We start from the raw sequence: 17,395 nt of genomic DNA on the forward strand, positions 1-17,395 counted from the left end.
TAGGGCGCCCTTCTGGTCACAGCGCGCGATTTGACGCTTACTATTTTTTAGAGGCATGCTGGTGCATTGCAACAAGAGGTGATTTCTTCTGCTTCCGTCGAAGAGCATGCGGCATTCGTGGCTCGGCCTATTCTGTACAGGATACACTTTGCGTACACACTACCGAGATGCAGTCTGTGCGTGACTTTCAACAGGCGAACTTGAAGTTAGGTTTTGCGGTATTCGAGATATAATCTCACCCTTAAATTGTTCAACAAAAAAAAAGGACTGCATATGATTACTCAGCTGCAATATCCGGTCCCGCTTTCGGTCCGCACTCAATTCGGTGAGCGTATACCCGCTCTTCGATTACTTGGGCAGTGGCTGTGATATAAACAAAACAACAATGCATTTGACAGCGACAAAATCTTTCACCTCAGGAACATGCACTTATGACATGTCAGACTTTGCCTACCGCGTTACTGATTAGTATGTTCCAGTAGGAGGTATACGCTTGTGACTGAACAAATGCTGCGTTCAGTTCATGATCACATTTTCACATTGAAAATGCCGTGTTTTCGTACCCTTGGCACAGATGGGCCATATACGTCGCGAGAGATTGCGAGCAGCCAGACGAAGGACAATGAAGGTGGAGGAGCAGCTTTGACCTTTAAAGTCGCAGACATGTGACGATGCCTCTCGCACTGACAACAGGCTCGTTGTCAGCCTAATGCTATGTCGACAATCGGCACAGGTCGTCATTCCTCACCAATCGCCGTGATCTTGTACCTATCAAGACCATGCGCGATGCTTTATCAAACATCCGTGCACATCATCTCGGCGACGTGCCAGGGGCTACAACCGGTGGGTGCAACGCCCTCGTTCCCTCTCTTGCTTCGCGGGGTTACATTCGCAGTCGTGTGAGTGAAGTTGTGCCCGCAGTTGCTGCTGTGGGTCAGTGGAACTTCCTCGCGAGCGGTGAAGGGACCATGGCGTGGTGCAGGGTGGGGGAGGCCGTCGTCACTTTTCCTGTCCGGAGACAGGAACGAGAAATTCGCGCGCGAGAGAGAGCATATTACGAACGTTTAGTAATTGAATGCGGCGGTATAGCCGTATCGCTCCGAACAACTGCACGCAGCAGGAAACAGTCACCCAGGAAACACCCGGTGCGTACCTGAGAAGGGCTAAAATCTTCAGGTATACGGGAAGGTATCAAAGGGATCCGCGGCGGAAGCGCGGAAACAACCGGCGTCTGGGAGGACATGGAAGAGATCGCGGTCGCGGAAGAAAAAAGAGCAGAGCTGTCGCCAGATGAGAACGGATATAGAAGTGGCGCGCCTGCGTCCTCGTACGCTCATCGGCGAGAGTTTTAAAGGAGCCTCGTACGTGCCAAACTTAAAAGTCGAATCTATTGGCTCCACATAGAGGGTGGGCCGCTCTCATCCCAGGCCTTCTTCTCCTCGCTTTGCCGCTTTACCTCGACACCGAATGGGAAGCCGCAAGTGTTTGGTGACGTATTCGATGTGTCCGTATAAAAGATGCGCACGGGTCGGTGGCATGGACACCATTCTCATAAGACCAGCGGAGAACCGACCAGGACAGCAGCCATGTACACACTCGTAAGTAAAGGCGTTGTATTAAGGATGCAATAGTTTGTAATGAAGTTAAGAGTGACCGTGGAGTAACAAGGTAGTGTTGCAAGGAAGGCGAGTGCAAGTCGGCTGCCTTGGCATTGACGTTGGCCTTCAGTGCGGAAGCATCGACAGGCACTTGGCTAACCTATACAGATAAAAATAGACAAAAAAGAGAACCATATTGCGTTTCTATCAGTGCAGCTTATTACAATATTCAAATATTTAACATTAGTACCAGACATCAGCTTAAGAGATATTGCACCATTTTGAGAAAGATGTTACAGTTGCATCATCCATGCAGAAGTAAATATTTGGCGATAATTTATACGCCATCGCTAAGGTGCGCATATTCTATGCTTGAAACAATGTTTTTTGCCAATTACAGAGCGAATTAAACGTGCTCCATATAATAAAATATTTGACGTGCACTCATGAGGTAAGATGTATGCTTTTTGTTTTACTTGATGAGGCTCACTAAACCAGCGATTAACGAATGCTAGCATGCACAGGGTCATTGCCTTAGCCCTTATCGAAAAATAAACTATGAGATGCATGCTGACAAGCGTAGGATGCTCTAGAAGGGCCTTAAATTTAAGGCTACTGCCCTTAACTGCCATTCACTTGAGCCTCCTCGAGACGTTGTAATTCAATTCAATTTCAATTCAATTCACTTTATTTCAACACCGAAATGTTGAGGACCACGAACAAAAAGCCTTTCTATGGTTTGACGTGGTCCGCAGTCCTTTTTAACAGGCAGTAACAGAGCATAAGGTGAAGTGTTACATACTCAATTCGAGTCAACGGAGGACCAATAAAATGAGTGACAAGCATAATTAATATATACAGAATGAATACGAGTAAAACCTAATGCATATATACAACACCTATAAAATAAACGTGTGTAATGATGCAATTGAAACAGAAAGAAAAAGAAGAACGCTAATTACGTATACACGTTATACATACATGAAATCAGCAAATGTGTAATGCGATACACACTGCAATGCACAATTCGGCAAATACACACGAACAAAAATGCATTTTTTCTCTTTTTTCTTTTTTGCGTAAACAAAGAAAAGAAATCAAAAGCACAATAACAGATGTTTAGACAATGTAGATATTGTTTAGGCAAGACGGTAATCTAAAACGCAGCCTTTCGTAGATGTAATTAGTCCTTGCCCGAGGCATTTCTGAGATTTCGCCACTGCGCGTAATTAGCTTCCTATCTCTATGTTTTAAGTTCGAGATAGTGTTTAACGTGTTGTTATTTCTGACTTCATGTTCATTGACCTTTGACTCTCGCAGCTCGCACTCCTCTCAGCCCTTGCGGCGTGCGCCTACTCTGGCGACGTGGGTGGCTTCGGCTACGGTCCCGGACTTGGAGCCGCTGGTATCGGTGGAGCCGGTCTTGGTGGCGTCGGTCTCGGTGGCGTCGGCTACGGCGGCCCTGGCTACGGCGGCCCCGGTCTAGGCTTAGGCGGACTAGGTCTTGGAGGCGTCGGACTAGGAGGTGTTGGCCTAGGAGGTGTTGGCTTGGGGCCCGTCGGTCTTGGCGGCTTCGGTCCAGGATCAGCCGTTGGTGCTGCACCCGTGGTGGCCGCGCAAGTGGCCGTGGCAGCCCCCGTGGCAGCGCCCGTGGCCGTGGCAGCGCCCGTTGCCGTCGCAAAGCCTGTGGCAACCGTGTCGTACGTGAAGCAGCCCGTTCTGCGCGTCAGCTACGTGACCAAGCCGGTGGTCAGCTACGTTAGGCAGCCGGTGGCTTCCGTGTCACACACCATCAGGCCCGTGGTTACATACTCCGCAGGTGGCCTCGGCGCTGCTGCTGCTTTGGGCGGTCTCGGCGCTGGAGGTCTTGGAGGCCTGGGCCTTGTCAATGGCGTGGGCCTTGCGGGCTTAGGAGGCGGCCTAGGATACGGTCTCGGAGCCGGTCTCGGAGGAGGGCTCGTAGGTTTTGATGGTCTTGCAGGCGGGCTTGCAGGGCTTGGCGCAGGAGTTGGGGGGCTCGGAGGAGGCCTCGGCGTTGGGCTAGGCAGCTATGGCTACGGGCCTGTCGGCGTCAAAAAGGGATACGGTCATCGCCGCCGTCGTTAGATACGTCATGGGCTCTCCGTTTACCTAGACGTCGCGTGTGTCAGAGCCTTGCGGCGTCAACCGCTAATGTCAATTTATCGCACTTGCTGGATTTGTGTAAATGTCATCCTCATTTTGAACATGCCATGGCTAGTCGCAGAATAAAATGTATGACTGATCTCTTCTGTGCAGAATGTTCGTTCTCAGCGTTATTATTTGACTGCACTGTCGTTCGATAGTGCTTTTAGTTACTTTGATAACCACCAATAACACTATTAAAATGGTCTGGCTAAAACATGAATAGAGGGCCTACAAAATTAATCGAAGAAGTTGCATGAGCGCATGAAACGACACAAGTTATAGTTTTCGAAGATGTAGCTCTCAACTAACACGATAATTCTACAAAATGAGCATTCGCTACTTCATATAGTGCTTTGGCCATCATTCCTAACTCGCGTATAGCTGAATTCTGGGGTTTTACGTGCCAAAACCATGATTTGATTATAAAGCACGCCGTAGCGGGGCACTCCGGTTTAATTTTTCCCACGTGGGGATATTTAATGTGCCCCCAAAGCATAAAACATGGGCGTTTTTGCATTTCGCTTTCATCGAAATGCGGCTGCAGTGGCCGGGATTCGAACTCGCGACTTCGTGCTTAGCAGCACAATACCATAGCCGCTAAGCCACCGCGGCGAGTAACTGGCTTAGTTCTGTTAACTTGCTTTAACACGTAATGTAGATTCACTTTCAACAAGAACTGAGAAATGCCGAAGGAAAGCAAAATTGTAAAGGTGTTTGCGTTCAATTCGATAAAAAAAATTGCACTGTTGAAATATTCGAGAGAAACGACATTCTTCTACCGAATGGAATGCTACATTTTTTAAAAATCTCTAAAGAAAGTAAGAGAGAGAGAAGGATATACAGAAGGCAGGGACGTTGACCAGTCAAGAGTCTGGTTGGCTACCCTATGCTGGGGAAGAGAGAAAGGGAAGCGAGAGAAGGGAGAGAGAGAGGGCATAGAGACGTGCAGAGACAGTCATGGAGTCAAAGCCGCTTTGTGCAAACCAGACGTTCTCAGAAAGCACAAAAGTGCCTTCACTGCCTTCTGAGCCAATGAACGGTGGGGATGGTGCCCTAGTACTGTCTGTTCAATCTGAGGACGATCACCTAGTTTCCTCAATGTGTTAGACAAAGATTGTCTTTGCTTTAAATTGAGGACAGTGGCACAATAAGTGGTCAATGCAGACAGGAAGACAGCCAGTAATACACCATATGACTTGTTTATGTTATTAGGACTTTATTCATTATGGAGAAGTCAAATGATCGACGGACGTGCCGAGCCACCTCGCTCGACGAGATCTGTCTTTCGAGAAGAGACTGCTCAAGTGAGTTGTGTGGCTGCTACCTTTGATCCCGTACCTGAATGGATTTCGCGTCTGGACGCTTGCGTTTGTTCGCCAGGATTTTGAACTTTCATTGGACTACACACCATGTGTGCATTTGTTTCTCATGCAAGTTCAAATGTAATGTAACAATATTGGTTTTACACTACTCATAATTCCATGCCATAAAGAAAAAAAGTGCGTCTGTGGCATAATGGTTTCAATATTGCGCGTGTGTGCTAGAGGTCCTGTGTTCGAATCCTGGCATCGGACAGTCTTAATAATGTTTATTTACCTGTCTTTTACGCAGTACATTGTTGAAAATAACGCGTTTACAAGATCACGAAGCCGTTTGAATCCAGAAGGACGAAGTTTAGGCAAATCCATGTACTTCCCATGCTGGTGAACCGCCCCCATTGCAGCTCCCGTGTACAATAGCGCCAGAGTTTTCTCTAGTAATTACTGTATGATCAGCTAAACTGGCCTTCCGCTGTGAAGAATTAGGTGAAAGCCTCTGCAATCTGAAGGGAAAAATGAACTTAATACTGTGTCACGTCTTAATCTTAACATCAGAAACAATACCAACTTTCGGTGCGTCAGTACTGGGTTTGAGCCACAGGGACGTATTTGATGCTGTTTATGTTTACATACCATCAACTAAACAAATAAGTTTTTTAGTGTTCTTTTTATTATTTTTATTTTTAGTGGAATATGTAATACTTCAAAACTTCAAATTCTTGGCAAACCCCTCCTCCTTCCAGTGTGAGTACGAGCCATAGTATGAAGCCCATCATCATCACATTTTTTCTAGGTTTCACGCGATGCTTGTGCTTGCCTTGCCCGTGCGTCAATCGGGTCCGCGACGAGTGACCGCATTGTCTTTCTTTGATCCGCAACGTCATATTCGTCACGATGACGTCATCTGGAGCCAATATATTCGCTTTGCCCACGCTTTCGCCCTTCATTTCGCACACAGCGGCGCACCGACTAGCACCCGTTCATGTGAGTATACCCGCCGTTTCAGGCTCAATACTGTTGCCCGCGCAAGCAGGGCTGAATGGCAGTTTTGTCGCGTGGTGGGCGATGTTTTTGGTTGTAAGACGTGCAGCGTAGTTTCGGTGCGCTGTCGTCGGCGTAGGTTGTGGTGTGTGAGCATACTGTATGTAAAAAAAAAAAAAAACCCGAGCGAAAGATGCGTCCATGTTATAATACATCATTTAGTGTAATAATTTATAATGTTATAAACCCACGCAAGGGCGAATTTCCTGGGGATTTCACCTGCTAGATCACCGCAATGATTGTACCGGGATTACAACCGGAACACTCGATTAAATATCGTTGGTCTGCCGGATAACTCTTTCATAAAATTCCAGCAGAGGCAATGAAAATGCTGCGTCAGCGTGTTAGACAAAAACACGCTTCGGTTTACACGAATGGACGTCGCGGAGCTCGAGTGAGACAATTTGCCGTCGGCCGACTACGTCCGCGTATGAAAGCCTACAGTTCGCGCCAACATAACATTTTTCGGACCCGAAAAGGATTATCGAGCAACAAGGACCAGCGTCCCCACCCCCCCTTATTTTGGGGGGGGGGGGGACGGTCGAGTATGGAACGCTTCCAGGTTTCAAGCAATACACCCAGAAGCCGTGACTAAGTTCACAACCAATCGTCCTGGTCACTTAGAGTCGGCTCTGCCGCCACCCGACCCGCGTCTTCCAGTTAGCGCGTTGCCGTCGGCTGAGTAGCCTGCTCACTGTCGATGTGTGTCACGGCAAGAGATAACACTACAGCACAAGAGTGAATCAAGTAGAGAGCAGTCTTCACTGCAGGAAAAACAAATCGGCCCATCACCACGGAGGAGCGTTCGAATTAAGAAACCGCCCTTAAAACTGAAAGACTACGCAAGCGATACTTTTTTATCAGCCGAGTAAATGTATATGGAAGAAGGAAGTCGCGTGGGGACAAAGAATGGAAGATGACATACAATCGCAATCAAAACTACACGGCTCCGGCCGCAGGAGCGGTTTCGGGCCCACAACGCGGCGCTGCTATCTCCATCGGACGCCTGCTTTGAGGATGCACCGAGTGACGCCAATCTTCGCCCTCCGTTTCGTGTGGCCAAGTCATGCGCTTAATAAATTTCAAGTGCGGCGCGGAAGGTCGGTGCACAGGAGGGTGCTTCCATTTTGCTTCCTTTGCCGTGCTGCCGTAGTTCTTGGCACGGCGGCGGCGGACGGCTTCCGGGCACGGCTGGCAGGTTCGGACGGTTTCTGCAATGTGAGCCTAGTAACGCTTTCGCCTTAAACGAGAATGGAACATTATTCAGGACGGGCGCCGCCACCAACAAAGTGGTAGCTCTTTGCTTGCTACTCATATGCACCAATGCCTTGCCATGGCGCCTTTCGTTGAGAGCCTGCGTGCACATGCACCCTCCGTTCAAACGCCAAGCACGGAAGTGCGGCACACACGGGCGCGCGTAAGCATGAAGCGTGAGACCAAACGGACACTGCCAGGCATACGTTCCGTGCGCTTGGCCAAACGGCCGACCGCGCGCCGGCCGGTGCGTGTGCGCAAGAAATGCGAGCTGGCGCGGGGAGTAAGGCAAGCGCACTGACGAACCCTCTTTCCAACTTATCGTCAGCTGCGAAACAGCTGAACGCCACACATAAAATTTATCAAGGGCGTGACTTGGCCACCCGAGAGTTGCGGTGAAGATTGGCGTCACTCGGTGCACCCCCAAAGCAGGCGTCCTATGTAAAGTTCCTGAATAAAGCTTAAAGGTAGCGACATTCCTCATCGCCCGGCCTCTCCTTCTCCTGGCCTTCTCACAGCTCGCTCTTTCTCTCGTAGCTCGCCCTCGCAGTTCGACCGTTCGCTCGGAAGCCGCCCGCAGAGTTTACACGAAGTGAGACATTCAAAATTGTTTTTGGGTGCTTGTGCATGAATTTTTACCGCAGTTAAGGCTTGATTGTGTGCTGTGCTAGGAGCGATGATGGAACGCTATGAAACTGGCGGAAGCAGATGTTTTGTGTGCTTTCTCGGCGCGTAACTGCGTGCTTGTTTAATGGTTTCGGGTTGGCTGCCTGCTTCTAGTGAGAAGGCTTTTGAGGCTAGTTTTGTGGACAAATTATTCTTAGTGTCGAGTACTAGCACAAAAATCGGAATTATTTATCTCGCCAATAATGTATACGTAATGTACAATGTTTATATACATGCCAGAGCTTTGAGTGTTATATCGTCCACGGCCATGCATTGTACTCGTAGGCAAGAACTGTCGCGGCTTGCACAGATCAACCCGCTTCGCGAGGTATTTCTATTGCATTGATCAGATTCTTTTTTCGCTTTTCTAAAGACCCTTGCCTGGCGTGAAAGGGCTGCGATGAAGGTTTCGCCGGTACACGCCGAGGGCGATGCGCATGCGTGTGTTCAGCACTGCGTAGCTGCCGATTCAACAACTCCAATGCGTTTGCGCTTTTCTAAGTGCCTACGTGTGAACCCACTCGACTGACGTGTGTCCAGCTCTTGCACCCTCATAATTTAATCATCTTAGTACCATGATGACCGAACACAAGGCGCGTGACATATTTGCCTGAACAACGATCGTGCCATGTAGACACGTGCGCGTTGCACGCGGAGCATCTCGGCTATTTTTGTCGTTTCCTCATGACGCTGGCATCTTTCTGCTGTGAAACTGGTCCTACGCTTTTATGACAAACTGGTGCCGTTGGCTCTCAAGCGCAAACATCACTGTGGAACCTGTACTTGATCTGTGAACAAAGCGTATGCAAGGACGAAAGTTACACGTAGCAATGGTTGCCGTCATTGAGCACATTCCCCATTAGCGCAGTTCCAATTAAGTCAATGATCCAAAAAACTCGTGCACTTTATCCTACCGAGACAACGAAGCGGAGAAAGCGTACTCACAATTGTCAATCATTTGCACTGTTCGTGAACAGCTTGTCCTCGCAAAATAGATTTGCAGTGCCTAGCAAACGCATGGACTGAAAGTTATGCATTCAGTACTACACCAATAACACGTGTTGCGTTTCTAGAACGATATGACGGAACACAGACTACGCAATCCATAGCTTCATACACCTGTTTACGATAGCGCGATCGGGAAAACAAACCTGAACGAGCACTGATATCACCCGTGCATCAGCTTACCTATGCCTGAGCTCCGAACCCCGTCAGCAAAAAAAGAAAGCTCCGTTCGTATACATTTGCCCTTCTAGTACTCTTAAAATGAATCCCTAAAGCAAAACAAAAGCAGAGTTCCTAAATGACGCGGTTAGCCACGAAACTTAGCCAAAACATCCGAAATACCTTGCTAAAGCCTCGCCGCGAAAACTCGACGGCCAACTGTCATGGTGGTCAGTGCGCCGAGGCGCGGAAAAGACAAAAAAAAAAAAACAGCACAGGGCGCGAAAACTACCACGTGACGGCGCTCAACCAATTGGGAGACGTAGATCTTCTCTCCCGCCTCCTCTCATCCTCGTCGCCGCGGCGACGGCAAGATAAAAGCATGTGGCTACCTTTAAGTTTTATTCAGGGCCTTTAGTGCGACTGAGGGCCGCGTATTTTTGATTGCCATTGTACAATCGCCCAATTTTTTAACCTGAACGCGCGAGCATCGACCGGCCAGTCGATAAGCGCCGTATAACGGAGTACAGCGGCGAAGTGTGCGAGAATACGCGCGTGCGCGCAATGCACAGTCCAATGCAGCTTCCCTCTGCCAGGCGTATTCTCGCACACTTCGCCGCTGTACTCCGTTATACGGCGCTTATCGACTGGCCGGTCGATGCTCGCGCGTTCAGGTTAAAAAATTGGGCGATTGTACATGCATCGATTGCATCGTTCTTTCTGCTAAATACAACAGCGGAGCGGCTGCACCTGAGCGCGCTGATAACGAGTGCCAGGCGCGATTCTCGTTTCAATACGCGGGGTGGCCGAAAACTGACTCATAAGAGATAACTCGCAATGCGGACTTTAGGATAGGCTGCTTTATTCCGACCTATCCCGGGGCTCTATTGACTTACCGCAATTTTCTTCGAGGCGTGACGTACGCGCGACGCGTATAAATTGTCGCTGATGGTCTCGTTTTGATTTCGTAACGTTACGCAAACTTGACGTTTGGCCGAAGAAACTGAAATGAAGTCACCTCCACCGCGGGTAGGCCCGGTATTGCACCGTCTTCGGTACCGGGCCACATATGAAAAATTGTTAATCTACGTGCGGGCGCGATCCGCCAGACCCTAGCCATAGGCAGCTTCGCTGAAACTCTTCTTCCTTAGTTTTTTCAAAAAGTACAACGGCTAGCTCAAAGCAGTAGACGATTGTTCCGTCGGAAAAGCTTCTAGTTTCCGTCGTCTGCTGCGTACACAAGCCGTCGTCTGCTTCATTCGCTAGGATGCGGAACGAATCATTGTATATTGGCCCCAACGCGTTTTCTACCTTCAGAGGACATACGGGACCTACCAGTGGTGGTGAGTGCACGTTCTAGGCTGCATTATCGCTATCTCGTGAAATGTGTCATGGCAAGTGAATCGGCCCGACTCGGCGGGCTGAGAAGCGGCCCAGTGTCGCCGATAGCCTTGCGCGTGTCGCACGTATCCGCTTGCGCTAAGCAAGCGCCGGCGCTGCCATCTCTTGTTCACATTGCTGCTTACTCCAACCGGATGAGGATAGGCAGCCTACATGCAAGCTCTGTTTCAGGGCAATGACAGCCTTTGTAAGGGTACTTGCCGCCGCCAGCTAAATTAACGCGTTGAACTGTCCGATGAATTTAAAGATGTGGGAATCAAAATAGCGGAAGACCAGCCGACAGACCACGTTTCCCGCAACGTTGGCCTCGGCAGCCGGACATATAGCGTGTCTGAGCGCAGTACACGCCACGTCTACGTTTTAGTTAAACAGGCTACTAAGCATAGTCTCGATTACAGTACAGTTTGAAAAGCACCTTTCGTATATTACGTACAAGTGGAAGGCAACGACGATGCTTAATGCAGTTCATTCTTGGTGGCGTGCCCCGAGCACGCCACCGTGCCTTGTCATACCTTGCTGTCATACCTTGACGACACTCGCTGTACCGTGTCGGTGCGCTGCTTCACCAGGAAGGTAGGATCATTAAAGAACTGGCCCGACTTTCCACATTACCGAACTTCGTGCCTTGCAACTTGTTGCATGTAGTGCGACACGTGTAAAGCAATAGAAAAGGAAGTTTACAGTGTTAATGGAAAAGGCGGCTAGTATATAAACATGTATGCAGGTTTCATGTGCGCATTGGTATCAAATTCAATCTAAAAAAATTTAGCAGGTCGCGTGCGAGCATGGGCACATGAGAGCGTGACAAAAAAAAAGCAGGAGTGCATCACGACTTCTAGCGAGATTGCGAATCAAAATGGGTGCTCGCGAAATTTGGCGCTAAAAAAGAGGTCAAAATTTTCGTGTTACCACTATCAGACGGAGCTTGCATGTGGGCTCCCTGCATGAGGAAACTTCAAGACGCCGCCTTGCATACTTTTCATAATTCAATGTCGCCGTTGTCATAGCCTCTATTGATGCGGAAAATCATTAATTTTAATAACATTACAAATGAACCAGTCAGAAGTGCAAAAAACGCAGGTTTGTCACGTTCAACCAATATTTTTATTTTATTTTCAAATACTATGGCCGTCTTGGCCGTAATAAAATACAATACCTCCCCCCCCTCCAAATAAAAGTAAGCGAATACAAAATGCAATACCTTTGCAAAGAAATGTTTGTCACATAGTGAAAAGTGATATCGCAAGCAGTATGAGACTACAGGATGTATTCTAGAACAGTCGGACAACGTTTGCACGACACCACTAAGATTCATTTCATAGAAAGTTTTCAACGCGTTCCTCAAAGCCTTCAATGGTATTCGATTGCAAAACACGCCGGCAAACTGCCCCATTCTTTAATCGTTCGCGGAAAAAATGAAGCGTCCTTGCCCAGATATACTCCAGGTTTATTTATCCTGATTGAAACTGATCCCATATGACACTGGCATACTCTAACGTCTGTCTAATGTAAGTTAAATAAGCAAGCAGCTTAACGGGTGTCATTGCTAGTTTTCATTTGCGGCGAAGGAACCATAAATTTTTTTTTTCTGCTGCTGCACAAGTTCTGTGTGCGTGTGATTTCCAATTTAAGTCTTGCGAAATTGTTAAACCTAGGTATTTTATCGTTTACGCTCCAGTTAGAATTGAATTCCTATCATTACAATCAATAACATGCTTTGTTGTGTTCGTAATCTGATCATGACTGATTTCGGTTCGTTAGTTCTCATTTTACATTTTGCGGCCCACACTTTTACAGCTTTAAGGGCTTGACTAAGTGGCGCCTTATAATTTTACTTCTTGATTCTATGATATATTAGTCTTCAAGTAAACGGATGGTTATATCGTTACTTATGTGATGAGCAATATCATTTATGTAAACTAGAAAAAGAAGTGGTCCTAAAAGAGATCCCCATGGAACGACTGACGTTATTTTTAATTCGTTAGATTTGTTACGATTCGGTGTATTGTGTCCGACCTGTAAGGTATGGGCGGATCCACATAACTTCATACTTTATATTCATTTCTATTAGTTATTTCGTCACTGACGACTCGTTCTACAGCCTTGGACAAATCTGAAAATATAGCGCCGGCCTGTTTTCTATTGTTCAAGGAAACCGAAAAATCGTTAATCATTTCTGTCAACTGTGACAGTCGAAAGGTGCTATCGAAATACGTACTGGTTGGGGGGGAGGGGGAGGAAGCCTTGTATTCAAGGCAGGTGGGGATTGACTTTGAAACTATATGTTCAAGTAGTTGACAGCATACAGACGTCAGTGAAATTGGCTGATAGTTTCCAATATTTTGCCTTTCACCAGGCTTGTGAACCGGAACCACTTTTGCTACTAGCCAGTCATCTGGGACCCGCTTTTGTGCTAGCGAGGCATCAAATATGACCTCTAGAGAGTAGGCTACCGATTGCGCATATCTGCACAGAAAGGCATTTGGTATGGCGCCTGGACCGATAGATTTCTTATCGTTACTTTTATGCACAAGAGCTACAATGCCTTCACGCGACACTTGTATATTAGGCATTGGGGATGTGTACGGTGGTTCTAGTCCGAAGGGTGAAAAATCATCTGCGGAAGTGTCGGTACACAGATTGAACAATAAAATAATTGAAACGTATTGCCATACGCTAATTCGACACAAGTTCACAATTAATGAGTCACTGGGAACTTCGTTACTGTACGACAAATGGTGCCAAAAACGCTGCGGATCATGATTCCATATAATCAGTTAGTCTCACGTCATAATAATGCACGTGTTTTAGCAGCAGCTGTCTTTGTGCGCAATAAAGAGCTTAGCGCCGGAATTTTATCGTTTTCTTTAGCTTATTTCTCTCTATCCATTTTCCGCTTTAAATGTAATTTCGCGGCTTATCCACCGGTTCTGTTTATTTCTTCTTCAGAGTTCGCACAAATCTGCTTACGCAATGGAAAACAATACCTTTAAACGCAATCCCCACCGCATTGACGTCGTCTGTATGGTAGAATCCATCCAAATAGAGCGAAACATTATCAGTAATGCTTGTGTCATTGGCTCTATCAAAACGCAGAACATGCGTAGCGCTACCAGCTTTCGGGTACACAACGGTACACTTTATCTCCACATAAAGTAGTTTATGATCCGAGAGCCCGGTTTCAACCAATACGTCATAGTCCTCAAAGCTCCCTTCTAGGAGCGCAGAATCTATATATTGATTTCCTAACTACGCGTATGCACTCGCGAACTACCTGTTGTAAATCCTTACTGAAAGCTATTTCACAGCGAAGCCGTTTATGCGGAACCTGTGCCGTCGTTGTCGGACTTCCCTAAATATGGGCCACGTGACCTGGTGGGAGAGTAAGAGCAACAGGGGGAAACGAGTTGGCATGATTCTTTTCCCTTGTGATAATGCTATATTATACGGGAATCTTATACCGTTGTCACACGGTGTATTTTCAACGATCGAGCCAGATCGGCATCGAATTTATTGACTATAGATTCCACTCTGCCGCGAAAGAAATGTTATGCTGGCAGTTTGCGGCCCACGAACAGTGCCCAGCGATTGAAATGCGATATTAGGAGCGCGTGGCTACTGGCACTTCTTGCGCCGGCAAGAAGTGCAAGCAGCCTTCCAATACATGCAAAATGCCTCGAGCGGCCAGTATCGAGCAACAGAAAGCGGTGTCGGGAGTTTTTCATGTTGCTCTAAAATTTTCTCATTGACACTTCATCTAATTAGAGAAGTTGAATAATTAGGACTATCTAATTCGGCGGAAGGCAAGAAATAATCTGAGTGTCTCTAAGCGACGTGAAACATTACCTTGGTTCTGTCCAGCTACGTGGCATTTGCATATATTTACATTTTGGTACATGATAGTTGGGACACCCTGCATGTAGTACCGGATATCTCGGTAGTCATACAGCTAGTCGTACATATGTACCCCCAGAGGCCCTCATGTGTATGCACCGCAGTTACTGCGTGCCACGGGACCGGTTGTTGTATCAATGGTTGCACTTTCGGTGTGCGCGACACAGCCGTAACTAGGCTCTAGTAGGTGCACTCTCGCGCTCCGCGAACGCTTCCTTTTGTATCCTTGCACGAGTACCTCGGATTAGTGACCTTCTGATTTCACTGTTTCAGGAGTGGCCAGAGGACATGGCAGACGACAACCTTCCTTTTCTGGTCGTGTGGAAAGGTCATCGTGGCGAGCCGCAAGACTCCGTTTCGCTGTATAAGCGATTCTTCACTACAATTGACATATCCAGAAAAATACGTTTTAGCATGAGTGATGTCGTACTCCAGCCGGGTACGCACACTGAGGAGCGCCTGTTTCAGGCTGTGTGCACGATTACGCTGCTAGACGGCAGTACCACGTGTAGCGAGTTGGGCACAATGTGTTCAAAGATAGCGCAGCAGTGGTGTTTTCTGGGCAAGATCGTTCCGTTCAAGGGGCATTTGCAGTGGCTGATACCGGACCGTGAGCGCGGGTTTTGGCGCGGTTGGGCTCCGCACGAAACAAATATACCCATGGAGTCTCTCTCTTTCGGAACCTTCGCTGGCCTCTCCGTATTCGCGCAAAGCCACGTAGTTTTTGCCGATGATGGCCCTCCAGGTTACACACTCACTTGCGCGTTCAAGCACGACGAAAAGTTACTGCAAGTGCTGCTCCTATTGCGCCACAGTCCCGCATGCAAGCACCTTTCCAGCACGTTCAAGCTGGAGATACCATACGGCAGCATTTTTCGGGTTGTTGTGAACGAGATCGAAAAAGACCATGACGCCATAGGCATCTACCTTCAGCTGGTCACCGTCCCATTGCTATATCGAAGCGCAGAGGATTCCTGCAGGTGGGACATGCCCAACGGGAATGCCGATGGTGCGTGGTTCAACAGAGTGTTCCAACTGGGATGCCCGTGCTTCTGGATGATGCGCAGCTGCGACATCGGTGGAAGCTCTGTTGTGAAGTTGAGTTTCAGGAACAAGCTCAAAGCACGACAAGCGGTTAGTCGTCTAACTGCCCGTTGCAAGCGGGAGACAACTTTTCAGTACTCTCCGATGTTGACGCACAAGATTGGTTCTCAGCTGAAAGAGATCAGGAAACGGTGCACCACCAAAGTTAAGCCACGCCTTGGTTTCTCCGCTTGTTATGCTTTAAGTGCAGTTCTACAGCAAGGAAACAATGGATACTCTCAAATGGCTTTGCTTGCTCGGGATAAGCTCGAAGAGTTCGAAGAGGAATTGATTAACTTTGCCCACACTAACAGTCCTGCCCTCGAGGCTGCTCTTTTTGCGATCCGTAGTGCGATTGAGGAACACGAAGTTGTGGACATCGTACAGTGCCTACCGAAGCTGTTTGCCAAATTCTGCACCGCTGGGATTCACCTCCCAAAGACACCCGCTGGAACGCGCTTGGTTCGACGTTCTATAGTCACTCCGTCCAAGGTTATTCTGCTTCCTCCCCAACTTCACAACGAGAACAGAATCCTTCGCAAATTCGACGCGGAGTACTCGCTACGCGTGTCCTTTCGTGATGACAATTTGCAGCACTTATCCTACTCGCTCATGTCCGGCTCTTGCCGGCAGTTGGCAATCGAAAGGGTCGTCACCGACACTCTCCGACACGGTCTGGTTGTAGGAGACAGGCAGTTCAAGCTTCTGGCTTCCTCTTGCAGCCAGCTGCGGGATCACGGTACATGGTTCTACGCTACGGTGAGTAGGTTGTTTACAAGTGCTTCTTGATGCAATGATTCTACTGTCGTAGCATTGTAAGGTATCCGACCGGGATTGTTGGTGTTCCATCTTGTTAACCAGCACAAAAAGAGTACGGCAAAAAAAAGGGGGGGGGGACGAAGACAGACGTTCTTTGTTCCCACTCCCCTCCTCCCCCACCCCCCCCCCCTTTTTTTACAGCTAAGTAGTCTAAGGCTATGATCTGGGGGGATGGCGCTCGCGCGTGGACCAACAATTTTCATACGCGGGCCGATCCCGAACATGGTGCAATACCGGGCCGACCAGCGGCGGAGGTGCTGTTTGCCATTAAGAGGCCCACATAGGCAACTTCGCAGGTCATCCTTCACAATGTGGAACGGCACCGAGTTTTTTTTCTTTCGCCGTCCTTTATCTCGTTTCGCGCTGTTTAACAAGAAAGTAGCATTGTAACCGTCACGCTTTATATGATCTTATCTTTCGCGAGGTCTTTTCAGCCTAACGAAATACCTTACTTCAATATCAAATTCTATAGGCTATGAAAATTGCCTGAACTCCCATAACACCAAATCACTGCTCGCAATGGTGAAATTCTGTCCAGTTTCTGTAAACGGCCTCTGCCATAATTTGCAATGAAGGTTGTTTTACGGCGTATGCTGTGAAAAAACGTTATCAACGAATGCCCTGCCCTGTTCTCTCCCTCCCTAGCCGCATTCGGACGTTGTTGGTGCGCTTCGTTCAGTGACTCCCGCGTAATGGTAACGTGTCGATCAAACCGATTCTACTGAAGGATGCAATGACTGGTTAGTGAATGTTAAACAAATGACTTCATACTCGTCGACTACTCTTTAAGAAGGAGCCGTGGAGAGAATCGGCAGGCTTAAGTACAGCGTTGTTTGGGGAGTAAAATATTTCGCATTGGAGTCCGTGAGCATCAAAGCACTTAGACTCCAATAATTGGGCTGGGTCAGTCGGCGTTCAGTATCTTGTCTTCTCCGTGCATTGGAAGTTGACACACGGCTGTTCCCGTGATACTAGCTTGTAATTTGACTC

At 48.0% G+C, this 17,395-nt stretch overlaps 2 protein-coding genes across 3 annotated transcripts in view; both read left to right on the top strand.

The window, feature by feature from the left end:
• Positions 1–2,909: 2,909 nt before the first annotated feature.
• Positions 2,910–3,807, top strand: LOC135911787 (cuticle protein 64-like; the record flags this gene model as incomplete). The annotated part of the gene is made up of 1 exon (XM_065444124.1): positions 2,910–3,807. A coding segment is annotated over one exon (795 nt), but the record flags the coding sequence as incomplete, so codon positions are not given.
• A 2,116-nt stretch (positions 3,808–5,923) lies between these two features.
• Positions 5,924–17,395, top strand: part of LOC135911800 (uncharacterized) — a 35,372-nt gene continuing 23,900 nt past the window's right edge. Inside the window, exons 1-2 of one of the 2 annotated variants that reach the window (XM_065444144.1) lie at positions 5,924–6,067; positions 14,777–16,345. In XM_065444144.1, the coding sequence (XP_065300216.1) occupies positions 5,978–6,067; positions 14,777–16,345 (1,659 nt within the window). In that variant the 5' untranslated portion in view covers positions 5,924–5,977. Of the gene's footprint in view, positions 6,068–10,420; positions 10,552–14,776; positions 16,346–17,395 lie in introns of those variants that run through there. The other variant, XM_065444145.2, reaches the window with a different exon arrangement.

Source organism: Dermacentor albipictus, chromosome 1 (assembly GCF_038994185.2).
Source record: "Dermacentor albipictus isolate Rhodes 1998 colony chromosome 1, USDA_Dalb.pri_finalv2, whole genome shotgun sequence".
In the NCBI taxonomy this organism is placed as follows: domain Eukaryota; kingdom Metazoa; phylum Arthropoda; class Arachnida; order Ixodida; family Ixodidae; genus Dermacentor; species Dermacentor albipictus.